This window comes from Ascochyta rabiei, chromosome 6, assembly GCF_004011695.2.
Source record: "Ascochyta rabiei chromosome 6, complete sequence".
In the NCBI taxonomy this organism is placed as follows: Eukaryota; Fungi; Ascomycota; class Dothideomycetes; order Pleosporales; family Didymellaceae; genus Ascochyta; species Ascochyta rabiei.
Genome location: NC_082410.1, coordinates 1,525,541 through 1,536,294, shown reverse-complemented (window position 1 = coordinate 1,536,294; position 10,754 = coordinate 1,525,541). Strand labels below are relative to the sequence as shown.

The following is a 10,754-nucleotide window of genomic DNA, read 5'->3' as shown; positions in this document are numbered from 1 at the left end:
AATAGTAGGCAATTAGGTGCTATAGGCTATCTCGTTCTTACGTTGTACAAGCTCCTAATACTAAGTCTAAGGCATTAGTCTTAATCTAAAGTAGCTTTCTACTCTTAAATATAATTATTGTAGGTGGTTCTACGCATACTTACTTAAGTAACTAGAAGGAAACTTCTTATACTTGTTCCTATTTAAATAGAACATCCTTCTGCGTTAGCCTAGTAAGCAGTAGTGCTTTTATAGAGTAGTCCTTAATAAAGCGTTAATTAAAGTTAACAAAGCTAAGGAATTCCTAGATTCCCTTAACTGTTTTTGGCGTTAGCTAATCCTTCACAACCTAAATCTTCTTTAGGCTTATCTTTACTCTATATCTTCCTACAATATAGCTAAGGAATTCTACTTCTTCCTTATGCTATTTACACTTCTCTAGCTTTAAGCAGAGGTCTGCTCTTCCTAGGCAGTCTAACACTTCCTTAACGTGGATTATGTGTTCTTCTAGTGTCTTACTATATACTAGGATATTATTAAGGTATACTACTATTATTTAGTCTAGGTGCGCTCTTAACATGTTGTTAATTAGAGCCTAGCACGTAGCTGGTGCATTAGTCAGCCTAAATAGCATAACTAGATACTTATAATAACTATAACAGGTTCTAAACGCTGTCTTCTATTCCTTACCTTTCTTTATGCGAATAAGGTTGTACGCTCTACGTAAATTAAGTATAGTAAAGTATTATACTCTACTAAGTCTGTCTTATAACTCCTTAATGTTTAGTAGCAGATATTAATTCTTAATTATAATATTATTAAGTTTTTAGTAGTTAATATATAGGCGTAGCAAGCTGTCTTTCTTAGCTAAAAAGGTAATAGGAAATCCTGCTAGGGATTCTAATTCTCTAATAAATCCTTTCTTAAGGTTCTCCTTAATGTACTTGCGTAGTACCTTAAGTTCCTTTTCTAAAAGTCCGTATATAGGTCTAAAGGGCAGTTCCTTCCCTTCCTAGAGCTTAATGTAGCAGTCCTATAGTTTATGCTGCAGTAATACCTTTATAGTCTTCTTATACTAGAAGAGTTCTATATAACTCTTATATTTATCTAGGATGTTAGGAGGTGCACTGTCCTTCTCCTTAGCTGCGCCTTTCCTATCTCCTACTGTCTTAGTAGTTAGTAGCCAGCTAACTGCTCTATCTTGGCGCGTCTTATGTGTTAAAGAGATGTTGTTAATCTCCTTCTTATCTACTAACTTCGGCGTGTGTTGCGTAGGCATTAGTGCAGCTGTACAGTGCTTACATCCGTTAAACAAGATTTGTTACTTTTTCTAGTTAATTTGTAGATTATGCTCTTGTAACTATAGTAGTCCTAATATAACATTGTAGGCAGCTGTCCTAAGAATGTTAAGGTCTAACTTCTCTTTATGGTCTTGCATCCTTAGGGGGGTACCTTGTACTTTAAGCGTAATCCTCTCTTCCTCTAGTATTAGTTCTCTGTTAGCTACTTATAATAGGTACAGTTCCTCCTTATACTATAGTTAAAGTCCAGCTTCATCTACTGCTGTGCAGGATATGTAGTTTCCCTAGGCTCCTAAGTCTAACAATGCTAATAGCTCTACTCTATTTAGTATAATAGTGAGCTTAATAAGGCAATTGGTCCTAATAGAATTGATAGATTAATCCCTAGCGCTCTTATGCGCTGTCCTAAAAAAGGCTCTGTCTTAAATCTGTTAAACTCCTTATGTCCCTAGTGTTTCTTACAATCTAGGTTTAGGCAGTTCTGCCAGTGCGCGTTGTAGCACTGCCTATTAACTACTAACTGCATCTGAACGATCACTTGGGGATCTTCTGTTCTAGGAAAGTAGGCTCAGCTGCGTTTGTTCATGAGGTGCTGTTTACATAGATTATTAGTGCAGTTATACTATTGTACGCAGCAAGTAGCATGGCCTAGAGGGAACCATCTATTGTTGATTTTTGCATTGTAGTAAACTGTGCATAGGTTATTGCTGCAAGCTGTCTATGTAAGGGTTCTGTGTTTGGGATTCTGTAGGTCTAGTCTATACTAGGGTTGTGGGCTTAGTAGTAGTATCTGCAGTTGTTGTTGCATGCGTTTGTTACTACGCTGCATTTCCTTTTTACACTATAGTTAGTCTTTAGCTTCTTTAAGGTCCTTTAAGTTGTTGTGGTAGTTAGTAATGTCTTGTTTAAGTTGTCTAACAAGTCTATTAATTACTAGGTTGTATTCTCTGCGCTTAGAGTCTTCCTTATAATAGGTAAGTTCCTTACACTATTGCGCATAGGCTGCCTTGTTTTGTTAACATGCGTGTTGTTCTCTGCAACAAAGATGTTGCTAGTGTTAAGTATTAGCTCTTCTAACTGCTGCAGATTGTAGACTGTCCAGGAGGTTGTCTATCTTGCGTTAGTAGTCTTTAGTCTCTTTGTAGGGTTTACCAATATTGTTAAGCATAGCTTGCTCTTTAGCAACTTCTTCTAGTTTACGTTTAATAACCAGAAGTTCTTTTCCTTTAAGACTGAAGTAGCTTGTTCCTTGTTGTTAGAACGGGCCTTTATACTTCTTACTAACCTTAAGGTTCTTTCCTTCTACACAGCATTCTACCGCATAGTATTGTCAGTCGCTGTTAGTAAATAGTACTCCTTTGCCCTCTGCGGTGTTGCGGTAAGGGGTTGCTGCACAAATAGGAGGTTTAATGCATTTGTTATTGTCCTTAGGACTAGACTCTAGGTCTTCTATAAGCCGTCCCATATCGTTAGTAACTACCTCCTAGTTACTAGCATCTGCAGTATTAACTTTGCAGGTAAGGACATTAAGCTGTTAGAGAACCTTGTTCTTTATCTTACAGTCTCTTGCAAAGTAGCCTAGTTTGCTACAGTTATAGCAGTCTCTGCTGCTGTCCTTGTTAGAGTAGTGTCCTCCTCTACCCTTCTTTTCGTTCCATCGTCCTAGTGGCGGTCCTTTGTTAAGGTTTAAGAGGTCTATAGCCTCTGGTCTAAAGTAACTACTCTGTGTGTTATTGTAGATGTGTTAGCTAGTGTTAGGCTAGTAATATCCTTCTTATTGTTCTTAGTTTAGGTTGTTGCGCTATAGGTTACGTGGAGGCAGGCAGTTGTTTCTAATAACTACAACCTGTGCCTGCGGATCTTCTTATAGTTCTAGTTATAGTTTATAGAGCTTAACGTTAATAGATATAGACTTATTAATAAGTTTATCTAAGGTTTTAGTACTAGCGCTGGTGCGTATTAGTTCTTCCTTAACCTTAGGCTTATTCCTTGTTTGTACATAGTTATTAACGCAGTATTATCTTATTCTGTGTTAGGAGTAAGTTGCTAGAACTTAGCAGCATAATTGGCTGCAGATTAGGATTGCTTAATGCGTTAGATATTACAACGTGTAATAGCTAGTTTATTTAAGACTCTAAAGATTAGCTTAATTATTTGTTTAAAGTTGTTAAAGTTGTTAAACTATTTAGAGATGTTGTCTAGACATTTATCTAACATAGCCTTTTAGAGAAAGGGTTTAATCTACTTAAAAGCGTTTCTGCGTATGTAGCTAGCAGCTAGCATAACGCATTTGTTGTTAGGGATCTTACTTTCTTAGAATTTAAAGAACAAGTTAAACTAGAGGAGCTAGTTGTTAAGCTTGTTGCGTTCTCTATTATAGGTGTCTAGTTTAGCCACGTTTATAGTGCTGTTTGTGACAGGGGCATCTATGTCTGCATTGCTAGAGTAAGTGCTGCTAGAGGTAGCGCAAGATCCTAAAGTACTCATCTTAGGGGTGTTTAAAATATTAAGTTTTACACTTTAGACAAAGTCCGTAAGTAATTGTTTAATTAGGTCTTAGGGATAAGTACGTGCAGGGGTTCTTAGAAGGGGTAGTTGTTTGTCTAGTTAAAGACTGTGGTAACTAGGGGTTGCAAGGAAGAGTATAGAGTAGACTATCTGTTTTATAAGTAGGGTTAAGATATTCTAATAACAAAGTTAATTGATAAAGTTAAACACAAACTATAAGGGTTGTGTTCCTATAAACTATATGCTTTAATAATTATAGTAGTAATATAGACTAATTAGTGTTATACATCCTCTAATTGCACTAAGCACTAATTATACTAATTACTAATTATACTAATTATACTAAGCCCTAATTAGGTTACGTGTCCTATTAGTTGTTGGCTAAGTGCTGACATGTAATTGTTGCTTACTTGTTATTTGTTCTGTTGTTATAATTACTGTGCCGCAGCCACTGTAATTAGACAAATCCTTTCTATGTTCTGTAGATCGTAACACAGACTAGCTAGTCTACTGTTTATTAAGAGTATAAAGCTCTTAACTTCTTTTATAATATAATAAAGCAGCACTACAGTATTCTAAAAGCTTATTCTACTTCTAACCTAGAATAGACTAAGAACGTGTCTAAAACATGTTCTCCTTAACCTACCTTGCCCCTAGGACCTATTACAGATAATAATAAACAGGTTTAACCTAAACTTGTTCTAGATATACCTGCATAATAGTTTAGCCTACCTACAGCTTTTATAGATAGTCTTTTAGTAGAGGATAGCCCTACTATAGTTAAACTAGCACTAAAGATTCCTTAAACACGTTTAAAGAGAAATATGCTAAAAGGAAAGCTTATATTTAAGTACCTGCTCTACTAATCTAGTAATATAAAATTAGGTAGAGAGAAGAGACAGCTAAACTATAAAGAATGTGCTAGGATGTTAAAAGAAAATAGTATTCTCTACCTATATTAAAACTGTAAGAAGTCTTATCTTAAAGGTAAGTTTATACAGAATATATTTATAATATATTTACCTACTAACAGATATTAGAATACTTATTTAAAAAGTAGTATATTTCTAAGTAATTCTTTAAGATGTAATACACATATTAGGCTTCCTATATTTCTTAAATACTTAAAGAGAAATCTTAAGTAACTGTGCTTAATTTTATAATTATATATAACTATAGTATAGAAAATAAGCTAGGAACATGTTATAAACGTGTTTAAGGGCTAGTAAGGTTAGAGGGGATAGAGGAGAGGACAGAGGACCTAATAGATATTAGGTTCTCCTTATTATCTCCCCTATCCTCCTCCTAATTATTATTATTATTATTATTATTATTATTATTATTATTATTATTGTTATTGTTATTGTTATTGTTGTTATCCTCCTCCTCTGCAGCTAGTAGGCCTACCTACAGATTGCAGTTCTTATAGGCTAAACTACCCTTAGTAAAGAAGATATAGGCTAAAACACGTTAGAAACCTGTTAAAAGTATGTTATAGAAAAACTAACTTAGGTGTTCTATCTAGTTGTAGTTAGGGCAGAGGTTAGCTCTGCTAAGTGTACCTACAGCAGCAGCTATATAGATAATATTAAGCTAGAAGACATTTAGTAGATATACTAAAATAAGCTAGAAATATATTTAGAAGACGTTGCACTTACACTACTATCTAGCTAGAGGATTACTAGCTAGGGAGAAGGCTGTAGGCCTTAGGCTTAGGTAAGGGCTAGCTGCTGCTAGTGTATCTAGGCCTTAATATTACAGTAGGTAGTTATAATAGTATAGTACTAAACTATAATAAACTTAGAATATGTTAAAAACATATTATAGTATTTAGACTTACCTAGTACTTACTAGCACTCTGTAGTAGGTAGGCGGCTAGTACTGTGCAAAGAGGGCGCTAGCTGTACGTAGCTATACTAGCCTAGGATATAGGTGCATAGTATACTATACCTACTAAGTTATTACTATATAAAGTTAAAATATATTAAAAATATATTCTAGGTTTATTCTTACACTATAAAGGTTTCTGCCCTCTAGGTCCTCTTAGTAGAAGACCTCCCTAACATAGATAAATAGGCTGCCTGTAGTATTAAAGGTAAGGGCTAGACAGCTATATAGTAGGCAGTAGAGAGTGTAATAATCCTTATAGTTTACCTATAATATATTAGAAATATATTTCTAAGATATTCTTTAAGATATATGTTACTATTAAGCTAGGTAGTAGCTTACTAGGCAGCTATGCTAGTAGTATTAGTAGTAGTTATAGTTATAAAAAATTTTTATATTATTATTTTATATAAAATGTCTTAAGAATATATTATAAACACGCCCTAGCGCCTAGCGCGCTAATATTACTTTAGTCTTAGCGCCACTCTATGCGGCTTAGACTATAGTCCGCCCTCTAAATCTCATGGTCTGATGACCTGATGCCTCTTCTTCAGGAACGTCAAGTGGATCTTTGTCGGAGATTCACAGGACGATGAGCCGGAGCGTGCAATACCAGCGTCTTCGATGTCAGACGAGTGCAGCGTCAGCGTCAGCGTCAAGGGCATCCTTCGCAAACCCACCGAAAAGTTCCCTGAAGAACCCGGGCCTGTTCGTGAGGGCATAGCACGACGTGAAAGTCAGCCGGAGGGGAAAGAAATCCCCACAGGTGCTCGCTGGACGAAAATCGACCGCCGGCTTGTTAACCCTGAGGCGTTGGAAGAGGCTGAAGAGCGATTTGAGGAGTGCCAAGACTACAATATTGTGCTACGCATCTTGACGAAGCAAGAGATCCAGAAGCTGGCTGACCGCACTCATACCATCCGCGAACAAAGAGGTATGCTACATGGTAGATTCCGCGGAAGAAGCTGTATTGATCCCCCCACAGAAGAAGCGAGGTTGAAAGCACGCGATGCTCGAGAGCAAGCAGACGACGCTGCCCTTGACTCCCCAGACCAAAGCAAGACTGATTCGGCGAGAAGCAAGAGCACGTAGCCTGCCTCGAACGGAGACGCATCACAGCACGATCTCGAATGACGAGCCGCAGGATTGCAAAGCCCCAGGAACGACGAAGATCACTTCCAAGCGAACTCCATCCCCCCCCCCCCCCCCCCCAGCGGGCGACAGGTGATCTTGCTTTTCTAGAGCAGTGTCGTCTGGTGCGACATACATCAATGACGCAACAGTAATAGTGCGAGCCCAAAAGTAGCCATCAAGAACACTGAAGGTCCAGTATCTCAGTGCGTCGGTAGTGTTTGGATATGAAAATAATAAATAAAAATAACATATAAAAACAATAAATAAAAACAACATATGAAAATAATAAACAAAAATAATATATAGATGAATAGATGAAAACAACATCGCTAAAAATACATTCAGCTTTCCAGACGCCTCTAAACTTCCCGTAGGGAAGGTACCACGGACGTGTGAAGAGAGAGGGGGGTGTTGCGGGTGCTGGCACACCTTGGTTTGTGAAACGGGTCTTGGTGTGCTGGTGCGTGCGTGCGTGCGTGAGCAGGAACGCGTGCAGCGGTTGCGGTGTTCGAAGGGAAGCCTATGGTGTCTATTGTGTTTTCAGTGTGTTGAAGGACCAGTGATTTGCAGTCCAAGATAAAAATAAAAATGGTGTGTGGGGAACAGAGGGGAACGATGCGAATGCAAGCTTTTGCTCAAAATAACCCCTGGTTATGCTGTGCTGATTATATATTGCTACTCTTTAACCTATCATCCGTCCAATCAAGTCGCCAGTGCATACAAGCCTAGGAATCCCTCCCTTTTCGGGGCAGAGGAGATCTAGACCTCGAGCTGCTGTAGCTCCGTCTCCGCCGTACAGGGCTACGACTCCGACTCTCACTCGCCCTCGCCTTGCCTTTCCCGTTGGTCTTCTTGGGTGGTGGGCTTCTTGATCTGCTTGAACTGTAGCTCCGTCGCCTTCGCACTGGACTCCTGCTCCTGCTCACGCTCACACTGGGACTCCTGGCCTTCTTCTTTGGTGGCGGACTCCTCGAGGGCGAGTTTGAAGGGCTACGACCACGGCGCTTGGGAGGTGGCGAGCGAGAGCGCGAAGGCGAGCGGCTGGAGGAATAGTTGCGCTTCTTGCGCGGAGCAGGGGAGCGGGAACGAGAGCGTGAGTCTGAGAGGGAGCGGGTGCGTGCTTTACCAGCTGTGACGCGTTTGCGGTCTGGTGTCGGGCTGCGCGTGTACGACCGGCCCCTCGAAGAAGATCTCGAATCGCGGCGTCTGCGGGCTGGGGTGTGACTTCTACTCCTGCTCCTACTCCTGCTGCGTGAATCGCTGCGTGACGAGTACGAGGAATAACTTGACACGCTCCTCGAGTCCTCGGAGTCGCTCTCTGGCTCGGGAAGCGGCTTTGGTTTCGGCGCGGCATTCTTGAGCCACTCGCGCATACCCTCGGTAAGCACACCCATACCGATAGCGGTGAAGAAGTTGATCGAGAAGCGCGTCTTGGCCTGATCGTCTGCGTCTGTGGGGAAGACACCAGTGAGGCTGTCTTGCAGTATGGGGTCCTTGAAACGCGCAACGACGTCTTTTTGACCAAGGAAGGAGAGTAGTTCTTCGAAGAGAATTTTGATAAAGATACGAGAAGAAGACGTTGTGTCCTCCTCGTTGAGCTTGACAACCTGGAACACATGCCACCCGATCGCATCTGTGGCAAGGAGGTGTGCGAAAAATTGGGCAATGATGCGCAGGCGATTTGTCTCGAAGCGGTGAATGGTTTCGTAGTAGTGTGCGAAGCCTTCCTCAAACAGATCGGTCCACATGCGATTGATCTTGCAAAAGCGTTCACCGATCATGCCGTAGAACTTTTCATAGGTACGCTCCTGGCTGGCGCACTCGACGATCATGGTCGTGAGTTCGTTCTCGAGGCCGTGCGGGAGGTTGATGCGCATGAGCTTGTGACAACATTCCTCGAAACCACCGCTAGACTTGATGGTGAGGTAGATGGTTCGGCGAAGGCTGACGAGGTCGGCATTGGTTTGGTCCTTGACGTCTTCGGCCTTTTGCTCTTCGTCCTCGTCGTCCGAGTCAGAAGCGTCTGTGTATTCGGCATCGCTGCCCTCCTCTTCGCCCAGGATCTCGGCCTTGATCTTCTGGTACTCAGCCTCGTGCGCTTCGTACTCTGCATCGAACTTGAAGATGTTGAGACCGTCCTCGACCTTGACATCGTCCTCGAGTGTGTGCCTATGTGTGATCTGGTCCTCCTCTTCCACAAGATCCAAATCCTCCTTGACCGCGGCATGATCCTTGTACTTGGTCCGTCTGACCTCAAACAAGACCTCAATCATGTACTGGGTGCGCTTGTCGATATCGGCCTCGTGCAGAATATTCCTCATCTGGTCGAAAATTGCATTCGCGATCACCGAGTTCATCTCCTCGAGGAAAGCGCCCACCTCTTTCATGATGCCCACGGCAATCTCCACCGAGTCGTCCGACGGCTTGTTGAGCAGCAGCAGCAGAATCTCGGCAATCAGCACCTCGTGCACGACCTGCGTGTTGACCAGGTGGCTGAGGAACATGGTACTGGCCAAGCACACGGCCTTGTCGTTTCTCCTGAAGCTCTTCCTGAACTGCACAATCAAGCGCCTAACCAGCAGATCTCCCACCTGCGGCAGCTTTGTGTTGACGATAGCGACCATGGCACCGTAGATGGGCGTGAACGGCAAACTAGCAGCCTGGGCCTTCATGATGGCGCGACAAAAGAGGCCTCGCCCGCGAATCAGATTCTCGCTGAACAGCTCGGGGACAATCATCTTGATGTTGGCCGTGTTGGTCTTGTTGATCAGGCCCTGGATCGACTTCTTCAGGGCCTCCCAGGCCATGCGCTGGAACTCGGGCGTCGCCTTGTCGGTGATGTCCTTCTGCATTTCGCGCAGGCGCGCGGGCGGGATGTAGGCACCGCCGGCGCGCGTCTTGGAGTCGTCGATGGGCAGCTTGCGCGAGGCGCTAAAGGCGCTCTTGAAGAGGTTGAGGCGCGCATCGTCGTCGCCGACCTGGACGTCTCTGCTGCCGTTGTGGTCGCGCGGACGGCCGTTCCCCCTCTCGCGGCGCGGCGGCGCATCTTTGTCGTCGCCGTTGGTGTCGTCGGCGTCGTGGCGCCGCGAGCGCTTCGAAGGGCCGGCGTCGTAGGGCGAGCGGTCGCGCTTGCGGGGGGCGTCCTGCTCCGCGACGTCCGGCTCGGGCGAGGGAATGCGGACGGCGGAGGCGAGCATGGCGGCGGCGGCGCTCTGTGCAGACGTGGCAGGGCGGGCACAAGTCGACGGGTCGGCGTTGTGATGTCCGTCGTCGAGAGCTGCCGCGAGAAACTTTGGCTCCAGAGGGCAGCCGCCGTGTCTTGGCACAAATCACACGCACCCCTGCTCTGCGCGCCGCCCAAGTTCCCCGTGCCCCTGCTCCTGCTCGTGCCAACGCCGGTGCTCTCACCACTTCGACGTAGAAGACCCAACAGACGCTCGTCTCCACGCTCCTTACACCCACGACTTCAAAATGGTAGGCCCTTGGCATATCCCACAACGGGTGCATGACTGACAATCGCAGCTCGACCGCCTCGTAGGCCTCAGCATGCTCATCGCTGCGACCGCCATCTTCGTCTACTACACCGTGTGGACGCTGTTCATGGTGCGTGCAGGCCCCCCCCCCTCCCCAGCCAGCCAGCAGGCAGCAGTCAATCGCTGGCTACCACGTGTCTCCTCGCACACATTGACTCTGCTGCAGCCCTTTGTCGACGAGGATCACGTCCTGCACTCGCTCTTCCCCCCCCGCGTCTGGGCCATCCGCATCCCTGTGATACTGATCATCCTCGGCACCACCGTTGTCGGCAGCTTCCTCTCCGTCGTCATGATACGGAGCAACCGCAAGAAGGCGCTCAAGGCCCAGCAGAAGAAGGCATCGTAGGGGACACGTTGCTTCGGCCTTGCACCACCAGTGCGATGCGAGCGGGGGGATAGGGGTGACACTCTG

General features: G+C 44.2%; 3 protein-coding genes across 3 annotated transcripts, besides 17 other annotated features; 2 read left to right on the top strand and 1 right to left on the bottom strand.

The window, feature by feature from the left end:
• Positions 1-551: part of a mobile genetic element that runs on past the window's edge.
• Positions 1-4,034: part of a mobile genetic element that runs on past the window's edge.
• Positions 55-89: a tandem repeat.
• Positions 410-528: a mobile genetic element.
• Positions 3,145-3,191: a tandem repeat.
• Positions 3,794-4,095: a mobile genetic element.
• Positions 4,096-4,134: a tandem repeat.
• Positions 4,135-4,283: a mobile genetic element.
• Positions 4,282-5,094: a dispersed repeat.
• Positions 5,095-5,096: 2 nt separating this feature from the next.
• Positions 5,097-5,159: a tandem repeat.
• An 871-nt stretch (positions 5,160-6,030) lies between these two features.
• Positions 6,031-6,055: a tandem repeat.
• A 112-nt stretch (positions 6,056-6,167) lies between these two features.
• Positions 6,168-6,220: a dispersed repeat.
• A 79-nt stretch (positions 6,221-6,299) lies between these two features.
• Positions 6,300-6,767, top strand: EKO05_0004417 (uncharacterized protein; the record flags this gene model as incomplete). Its single annotated transcript, XM_038938827.1, has 2 exons — positions 6,300-6,609; positions 6,661-6,767. 2 exons carry the CDS (start codon positions 6,300-6,302, stop codon positions 6,765-6,767), a joined length of 417 nt encoding a protein of 138 aa, XP_038800215.1.
• Positions 6,768-6,868: 101 nt separating this feature from the next.
• Positions 6,869-6,887: a tandem repeat.
• Positions 6,888-7,263: 376 nt separating this feature from the next.
• Positions 7,264-7,288: a tandem repeat.
• Positions 7,289-7,534: 246 nt separating this feature from the next.
• Positions 7,535-10,006, bottom strand: EKO05_0004416 (pre-mRNA-splicing factor cwc22; the record flags this gene model as incomplete). The annotated part of the gene is made up of 1 exon (XM_038945578.1): positions 7,535-10,006. One exon carries the CDS (start codon positions 10,004-10,006, stop codon positions 7,535-7,537), a length of 2,472 nt encoding a protein of 823 aa, XP_038800214.1.
• Positions 7,874-7,927: a tandem repeat.
• Positions 9,986-10,019: a tandem repeat.
• A 155-nt stretch (positions 10,020-10,174) lies between these two features.
• Positions 10,175-10,211: a tandem repeat.
• A 69-nt stretch (positions 10,212-10,280) lies between these two features.
• On the top strand, positions 10,281-10,688 carry EKO05_0004415 (Dolichol phosphate-mannose biosynthesis regulatory protein; the record flags this gene model as incomplete). The annotated part of the gene is made up of 3 exons (XM_059636389.1): positions 10,281-10,283; positions 10,332-10,412; positions 10,509-10,688. The coding sequence occupies 3 exons, from the start codon at positions 10,281-10,283 to the stop codon at positions 10,686-10,688; spliced, it is 264 nt and encodes an 87-aa protein (XP_059492372.1).
• Between the last annotated feature and the right edge of the window lie 66 nt (positions 10,689-10,754).